Source organism: Citrus sinensis, chromosome 9, assembly GCF_022201045.2.
Source record: "Citrus sinensis cultivar Valencia sweet orange chromosome 9, DVS_A1.0, whole genome shotgun sequence".
Classification (NCBI taxonomy): domain Eukaryota; kingdom Viridiplantae; phylum Streptophyta; class Magnoliopsida; order Sapindales; family Rutaceae; genus Citrus; species Citrus sinensis.
The window spans coordinates 18,671,878-18,680,918 of NC_068564.1; the positions used below are offsets into that span (position 1 = coordinate 18,671,878).

General features: G+C 34.5%; 1 protein-coding gene across 4 annotated transcripts; it reads right to left on the minus strand.

The window, feature by feature from the left end:
• Positions 1-3,233: 3,233 nt before the first annotated feature.
• LOC102615119 (uncharacterized) lies at positions 3,234-6,184 on the minus strand. Of its 4 annotated transcripts, none has more exons than XM_015525796.3 (5): positions 6,042-6,184; positions 5,800-5,923; positions 4,869-5,115; positions 3,710-3,832; positions 3,234-3,590 (listed from the first exon to the last, which is right to left on the minus strand). In XM_015525796.3, exons 1-5 carry the CDS (start codon positions 6,119-6,121, stop codon positions 3,469-3,471), a joined length of 696 nt encoding a protein of 231 aa, XP_015381282.2. In that variant the 5' UTR covers positions 6,122-6,184; the 3' UTR covers positions 3,234-3,468. The 4 variants fall into 4 exon arrangements, with proteins under 4 accessions (XP_015381282.2, XP_052290140.1, XP_006493711.2 ...); XM_052434180.1 differs by having other exon boundaries at positions 3,234-3,593; XM_006493648.4 differs by having other exon boundaries at positions 4,869-5,130.
• Positions 6,185-9,041: the final 2,857 nt, after the last annotated feature.

Genomic DNA, 9,041 nt, shown 5'->3' on the forward strand with positions numbered 1-9,041 from the left:
GGAAGGATCAAAAAAAAAAATTTCACCCCGGTCATAAATACAATTTATATAAAAAGTAAAATAAAGATGCTTTGGATAAATAAGATTCACAATATAATTCTTATTAATGATTATCACAAATTTGAACAAACAATAAACTAATTTAATCAAAAATCATTTTCAAGCACAAAACTTTACTCTTTATTTACAAAACAATAATGACAACAGATCGATTTCAAAAATTGAATAAAAATTTAAAAATTTTATTTGATGTAGTTATAACGAATCCTAATGATAGAAAAATTAGGGAAAATGATCTCTTTAATAAACATATTTGTGAATATTTATTTTTAAAAATATTCTATCACGAAAAGCTTTATTTATATGGTTTCTATTTGGATAAGAAAGTCAAATGAATGCTTAAATTTTAAGGTAAAAAATTGTATTAATCTATATCATTAGCAAAAATAAAAGTATTTGTCTCTTAAAAGTTACTTTTAGTGTGTAGGAAAAAAAATATTTGTGGCTTTCCTTGTCAGCCAAAGGATGAAAAAAAACAAACAACTTTGCTTGCAAGCAAATTGCTTTTATTTGTGTGATGGAATTTCACTTCCATAATGACCGTTATTGTTTAGCATCAAGTCATCAGCAAGCATCATAATATAAAAATTTAAAAAAAAAATCAACAAGTATCATAATATAAAAATAACTACTGGTTGCATTTTGTTTTAATTTTGTTGGCCAAAGGAAGTTGGGAAGAATTTGATTCCCTTGTTGAACTCTAGAACAACAGAGAATAATATCAACCTAGGCGACCATTGACCATTGTAAATATGTTTGCTCCGTTTGTCAACACCTAAACTCAACAAATTTCTTCAACTTGAAGAAAAAGTGTCAATATCAAAAATCATTCATTCGTTATATATCCTATAATACTTTAATGCCTCGCAAAATGGTACATCCAATGACAAGAAGGCAACATAAAATTCCCGTTTGGGTTGGGGTTGTTCGAGATTTTAGAAAAAAGTTGTAGCCAAAAAAGGATATTATCTCCAAATGATAATCTAGTTTATTAGTCTTTCATCGTGAAGGCAAGGGGTCAAAGGTTCTAACACAAAGGATACATTTAATTTGGGGTGAATTGCTTGTGAAAAAAAGTTACTTATTAGTAAGTAAAAATGCTATTTAATATATAAAAATTCTTTTGTAGTAAATTAAATTAGAGTAATATTAGGGATCATTGTAGTTGAGTCTCAATTTAAATCTTAACTGATATGGCATTCATCTATTATGTGATAGGATATTAGTTTTATAAGTTAGCGAATCCATTATCTAATAAATTAGTGATATATTATAACGGTTGAAATTCAGGTTGGAACTGAACTACTAGCATCCCCAATGCCATTGATAAAATGATATAGATTAGCTCTGGACGACCATAAATGTGGATATCAAAAGACTTTTGACTATATAAATGTCCATGCGAAAAAAAAGGCTCTATTTATCTACTACTGTTATGGAGATCTAGAAATAATCTTAATTATGAATCTAATGCATAAGAAGGTAGTAAGTGATTCAAGGTGTAAGTTATGTGAAGAATCTGGTGAAACTATAATACACTCTTTATTTTATCTAAAAAAATAGTCATACATTACACGCTCTATTACTGTGAACAGGCTAGGATGGCATGGAGGCTGACACATTTTGATGATGAGGTTATTTTACATAATCGATTTAATTGCCTTCCTGATATTTTTGAATATATAAAATCAGTCTTGATTGTGAATGAGTTGAATATCTGTTGGTTTTGATTATGTGGGGAATATGGGGTGCTAGAAATAAGGTTTTGTATGAGGGGATTGATGTGTCTTCTTCCAGTGTTGTCTCTTGCAACCTCGGATTGTGGGATTCTGTTGTAAATGGCCTTATGGAAGCTGTCAGTGCAGTTTTAGAGCGTCCACTTTTAATGTCTGTGGCATCGAAGCCTCCACCAGTTGGATGATTTAGAGTTTTAAACTTAATACAGATGATGCCGCATGTGCTGTGGATACTCAGTGCGAGATAGTTGGTTATGCCGATGAGGGTACGAAATCATGCAGGGTCTAGTTATGGCGGTAGAGGTGGATGTTGGAGTGTATTCTGATAATGTTGATGTTGCCCACACAGAAGCCTTATGTTTTAGTTTACGGCTCACTAGGAAGATTGGTTTGTCTTCACAGATTGTTGAATCGGATTCATTACCGGTCATTCAGTTTGTGTTGGCTAAGTAATTTTGGATCATTACTAATTTACAATGTCTGATTTTACAGAAACAAGATTTTTACGTAGGTGGAAGAATTTCTACCACATTTGAGTTGCTTTCTTAAACTTTACTCCAAAGTCACAAATAGTGAGAGTTTTATTTTTAAAAAAATAAGAGAAAATATCTACCATCAACTCGTTTTTTCTAACTTTTTTAAAAATACACAATTTTTTTCTGTTGGAATCCACCTAAAGTTACATTTTGTTTTACTTTTCCACTTCCGTTTGGAATCCGTTAAGAAAATTAACGAAAATTTAACCAAATGACCATTTTACCCCCCAAAGCGAAAATTACAATTTCATCCTAAAAATGTCAAAAATAATTAGATTAAATCTGATTATTTCCCCCATCGATCAATAAAGAAATTAATTTCATAACCATCAAATGCAGGTTTTTTTTTAAATATGTCTGTAATTAAAATACTAAATTATAACAATAATATTAGAAATAATCCAATCTCGCAAACTATCAATTGAATTTAAAATAAATAAAATTTTATTATTCATTGAGTTTTAATCTCTAGTAGTTAAGATTTTTTTATACTTTATTAACATATCAATAATGATATTCATTAAACGAAAATTACAAACGAAATTTTTCGTTAGTTTTATTATTAATTTCATTTTGGAGGGTAAACTGGTTATTTGGTTAAGTTTTCATTAGTTTTCTTAACAAATTTCAAATAAAAGTGGAAAAGTGAATAAAATGTAACTTTAAGTGGATTTCAACAAAAAACAAAATTGTATATTTTTAAAATAGTTGAAAAAAACGAGTGAACGATGAATATTTTTCCAAAAAATAATTGTTCATTAGATCATAGAAATAAATTATCTCGGCAGAGGGGTGGTGGCGCAGTTGGCTTTCGCGTCAGTCTCATAGCTTCTGAGTTATCCTGAGGTTGAGGGTTTGAGTCTCTCTCACCCCATCATGGCTCTTTAATTACAACAAAGAGTACAGCAAAAGACTGCCACTGCAATTACAACAAAAATATAGCAAAAGACAGTCACAGCTGCAGTGGCAGGAGACGCATTCAGTAATCATATGACCATAACTTCCAAATTACAAAATGAAATCTAAGCATTGAACTTTTGTTGCAAAAGTCAGTTTAATCAAAATTGAACCATGATGAGCAAGCTGAAGAAACATATTTTCTAGTTTATGAACAGACTTGAAACAGATGAGCAAGATCAGTGCCATTCTATTCCTCCGAATGTTGTAGATCCAACTCCTTCCCAGGCTTCACCATAGCCCACTGCTTCGCTGTCAACACCTTCCATATCACTGTCCCACCAGCCAAAACCATTTGCATCTGCTACCAGATACCACATGTCAATGTATTATTGATGATCAACCAAACAAATAGGGTCAAAATTGTCTAAAACAAGAGAATAACGAGTCTACTTGTGCAGGGAAATGAGGGGTACTAACAGTGATTATAGCAAGGTCTTGATTTCTTGTTTGTTATTGAGCTCTCTCCTCTTCCTTTCTGCTTAGACTTTGAATCCTCTCCTAGCACTACAAAAGGCTTCCGAGTTGTATGCTTCTGTACATCTGCACAAGGTACACTGAGAAACTCTTAAGCAGAAAAAAAAAAAAAACATCAAGGCAATTGATGACTACCAGTTGGCCTACTTATATGTCACGCAATAAGAGATGTGAAAATGACATAAACAAGATCTTAACATTCCATAACTTCTAAGGAAATCAAAATACAAGTCAACAAGATACATTCTCAGACTTGACATTCTAAACTCCATTTATTTTTCTTACAATGCTTATACCGTTTCTCTCATGTGCTATACAGATATTGATTTGGTGGATATATGTTATGGCTGGTCTCTTTCCATGTCTTCTGCAGTATACATCGATCTGTGCGCGCTAATTAGATAAGTTAATATATTAGGCGCAAGTCAGATTGACATGCTATGATGCCCAGATGAGTCAGATGAAATTTGCAAATGTAAGAAAATAGGTGCCCCGGCTTGGTAGTGATACCAAGTCCAATCATATATGAATTAAAGTTCCATGACAGTAAGACATATAAATAAACTATGTATGTTAAGCATTCTATGTAACTTTAATCAGCTATCAATGCAATATTTAGACCAGCAGGTGACATGTAATCAGAAATTGGGCACTCAAACATTTCAGCCGCTCCTTCCCCCCTGAGAATTGGGGCGGGGCATAGACACATTTGTCAAAAAGGACTTGTAACATTACTGGATTCCTACAACTAAGCGTGAAAAAATTGTCCTGTCTAAGAAGCACATCTTGTGCTATGTGATTTAAATTATGTAATTGTCTTTCTCGATCCGAGATAAATTCTTGAATTTTCTTTATCTTTATCTACTTTCTTTTCTATGGAGCAACATTGTGCTTCTCGTGACCATTTCCTTTAATTTTTGGGTTTCTGAGCACACGTTGCACCTCAAAATTTTATCAGGTTATTTGATCATTGTGAGGCAGAAATTGCAAAATGGTTGAAAAGGAATCCCATATTTACCCCTGAGTTTTGAAGTCCGCGAATTAACAATGATTCAAAGCAAAAGGAAATTGCCAACTAGCTTTCAGAATGCAAATAGCATACCTTCAAATGGCTTCTTCCTTTTTCTTGATTCTTTTGCATTGTATTCGTCAGGAATTTCTATTTCATCAATGCTAATTGGACATGTATCATCATCGCCTTTACTAGTATGCTTGAACTGTTCTAAAACCGCTTTGTCAAGAACATTGCTTCTTTCTTTTTCCTCTACTTTCTTGACACCCGTCTGCCCATTGGTGGTACCAGCGGAGTTTCTGGAACCCACTGGTGTCAGAAATGGACATGACTTTCCCTGTGAACAACTACTCTGTAAACCTCAAATAAACTCTCCAAATTACACAGGACATACCAGTAATGAGTTTGGTTGCTAAAAACAGGCAAATAAAATCTTTAAAAAAAAGTAAAAATTACTCCTAAATTTTTTCTTTTCCTTTCTTTTATTTTTTGACAGAAAAATTTTAGTAAAAGCTTGATGGGCATTGATCTCTTGTACTACCCAAAAAGTTTTACCAGCAGATACTATCAGCAGGAACAACTAAAGTCATTTCTATTTATCTCTTGTAGTGTTTGAAATATATAAACTTGCTTTTGTGATTAGGTTAGAAAAGCATTTGAAATTCCCTTTAGGAAAAGCAATTAATAGGAGCTCTTTCATAAAGTGTTTTTTTTTTTAACAGAAAATGCAAGCTTTCTACAAGATCACTTACAAGCGCACTCAAAGTAAAAACAATAAAACGACATAATTCAGCTACATTTCTTTCAGACAAAGTAATTTCATACCATTAATATATAATTTTCAAATTGCAAAAAGAAAAAAAGTTTTGAAAATAAAACTCTGCTTGGTATCCTTAAAAACGCTTAAAATTAACAACTCAAAAACATGAAAAATGTAAAACCAAGAAACTTTTTTTTCCCCTTTTGGTGTCAATTTCCAGCATTTTCTCAGCAGCCAAAAGGGGGTGAAATAGAAAAGTACCTGAACTGTTTTGGGTAGCACAGAACTTTTGTGCAACTTCCGGTCAAGAAAATCGGATAACGATACACACGAATCTTTCTTTGTAACTAATTCGTCATTCACGTCTTCTTTAGTGTTCTTAAACCTAATTTGTCACACTCAAAATTACAAATGAAGTACGATCTTTAGCAACAATTTTATGAAAAAAAACTGAAAAAATTTGAAAAAGAAAAAAGAAAGGGAAGCGGGTCGTGTTATCTTACGGATTTGAAGACCGAGAGAGGAACGATGAAGTAATGGAGCGTTGCCCTAAAGCCCTAATTTCAATTTGCTTCGATTTCATTTCTGTGCTTGAGTTTTAATTTTTGTTCTTGTTTTTGTTTTCGTTTTTAGCTTTATCGCTTTTGTTTGTTTTACAATTTCGTTTGCCTAAAAGTTTTGCGCGCGCTTTTGAGGGCTGGCGCCAGAGGTTTCAAACTTTTAGCAGTTTTTACCTTTTTGGGCCTACGCCCAATTCGTAGTTACAATGAAGCCCACTAGGAGCTCAGTCAACTAGTCAAGATGGTAAGCAATATTAATGATGATATTCAAAGGTAGTCATTAATAAAAAACATGATAAAAATAGGACTTACGTAAATAAAGATAATTAATAACACCATTGTTGACGATGATGTGGTTGTGAGAAATATGTGAATAAATATCATTCCTGGACAAGAACTCTAGCTCAACAGCCAGTTTTAGGCCTAAGCTTAATTCCTTGTACAATGATTCAATACTTGTTGTAGTGCGAATCAAAATCATTTGGGCGACACATCAACATGCCATCATCTTCGTCTTCATTGAAGAACTCACCCATCTTAATCTCCATCCACCCATCTCTCCTTTCTTGAGATAGTCGAGTCATATTTCTTGAAGGATCTAGAAACATGCTTTCGCCTTTCCTCATTATCGATTCCTTCAATGTAGACGCCAAACTCTATTCGTATCCTTTCAGATGCGTATGCATATTTGAAATCAGAAAACTTGAAAATAAGGTGAGGCACACAGTTGGTTCTAAGGGAAGAACTTCTGGTATCTATCCTTGCTTCAACGTTAAAGCACCACACGAACTTGGCGTCAGCCACCTTCGAAAACCTGTAAATGCATTGAAGCATGGAGCAAATTAAACAGCTCATGGAGTTGATTGTATCTACCAAAAGATAAGAATACAAATGTGTCAATGCCAACATTGAACGAAGCTAGCCGCTGGTAGAGAAGTAAATGTCCAGCACTCTTTTTCATATATAGAAAGCCCTTTTGCCCCAACCATGTAACATTTTTTACCACTCTCCTCCTCCAGGCGAAGTTCTGTTAAAGGAGAATTATAGAAGAGGAGCAAAAAGCATAATGGGATTTACCATCTTTGGTGATGACTTCAAGGTGTTTTAGCTAGTCATTTTTCAGATGTTACAAATAGGGGTGGGCAAAAATCGGGTTCGGGTCAATCCGATCGGGTTTCAGGTTGGGCAAATATTAATTCGAATACAACTCGATCTTACAACCCGATCTGATCCAATATGTATTCGGGTCGGTTCTTATCGAGTAAAAAAACCGGGTAGAATCGGGTTAGGGTTAACGGATCGGATTGAGTTCGGGTTATTTCAGTTCTAATCGGGTTGGGTGAAAGCTTCAAAATTAACGCTAATTATATACCATGAAATGAAAGCTTCAAAATCAAAAGTCACAAAGGGCAAAAACTTGGGTCGAGTACTTGGGTTGGAGGCTTGGCCTTGGAGCAGCAGATCACAGACATGTTTTCGATAGCAGATCGGTGGCAGTTGGCGGCAGCAGATGGGTGGACTTGCAATGGCAGATCACGGACGGCTGGACACGCAACGGCGGGGACTGGTTGAAGTTCGGAGAGACAACAATAGATCGCGACACTGGAGGTGGAGCGTGTGTGGCCTCCGTTGGCGGTGGCCATTAGGAGTCAGCAGATCGCGACACTGCTTTGTGTGTGTGTATCTTGTGAGTTTTGTACTTTTGTTTGTGTGTTCTGTGTTGTGAATCTGTTCTACTGTGAGTGTGATTTGTGTGTGGTGTGCGTGCGTGCGTTTAGGTTTAGGTTTAGTTAGTTTTTTTTTTAAGCAATCGGATCGCCCAATCGGATTTATGATTTTTCATTCGATTGGGTTATATTCGCAACCCGATCCGATCAAAACCCGAAAGTTTTCGGGTCGGTTCAGGTCGGGTTGGGTATTTTGCCCACCCCTAATTACAATGATATGTGGTGCTCACTAATTATGTATAAGGTTTATGACCAATTGTCCAATCATATTTCACAAGGCTACTGTTGTGTTTTAAATATGTTGATGCCAAAAAAGACTTCAATAACTGAATTTATTTTTAATGGGAAAAATAGCAAAAGCTGAGTTTGCACAGTGAATTGAATAGGATTTCTCAACTTCTCATTCACAAAAAATGGTCAGGATTTACTGGTGGGATTCCGACAAGAATTTTCTAATGTAAAAGTTAGATCTTTAGTGTAAACAAGAATTTAATAAATAAAGAAATTACACATACAAATGTAATGCATAGTGCTATCCAGTTATCCTAAAAAAGGATAAGATCAAATTTACTCTCTTTCTCTTATTTTTACCTGATCTTACCCCCTCTCCTGATGTCAATTGTTTGCTTAAATACCTCTCAGGAGGCAGACAATTTTATTCCCCTTAAAATTCACCTATCTTCTTAACATGGGTAGTTAGTTCACATGAAATAAATGAACCCAACAGAGTGTAAGTACAAATGTGCACAACTTTGGACATTCAACTTAATTTCGTTGCCTAAGTCTACAAAGACAGCAAGCAGCAGCAAAATTACGTCACCTTCCTCTCAAGAATTAGAAAGCAGGAGGAGCAGAATCATTTTGCTAAATTTAATGGGCTAATTAATATAGAGCAAATGATTTGATTATTAAGTTGCAAATTAAACTAGATAATAAAAGAAAAGTCAAGTTTGACTTACCATAGTACCATTGTTGATGATGATAGGGTTGTGACACAGATAAAAATAAAGATCCTTCTTGGACAGGGAAGTGATCAGGCTCAAAGATTAAGCATAGACTGAGCTGGAAATGATGTAGAAACTTCTCCCACACAGAATCAGAATCTGCAATGCAAGCATCGCTAGGAGTTGTAAGAGAATTGATTAGGGAAATGCAATTGGGATATCCATTTTATTTCTCTTCTTTCAAACTCACAGTACCTACAACTATAAGTAAG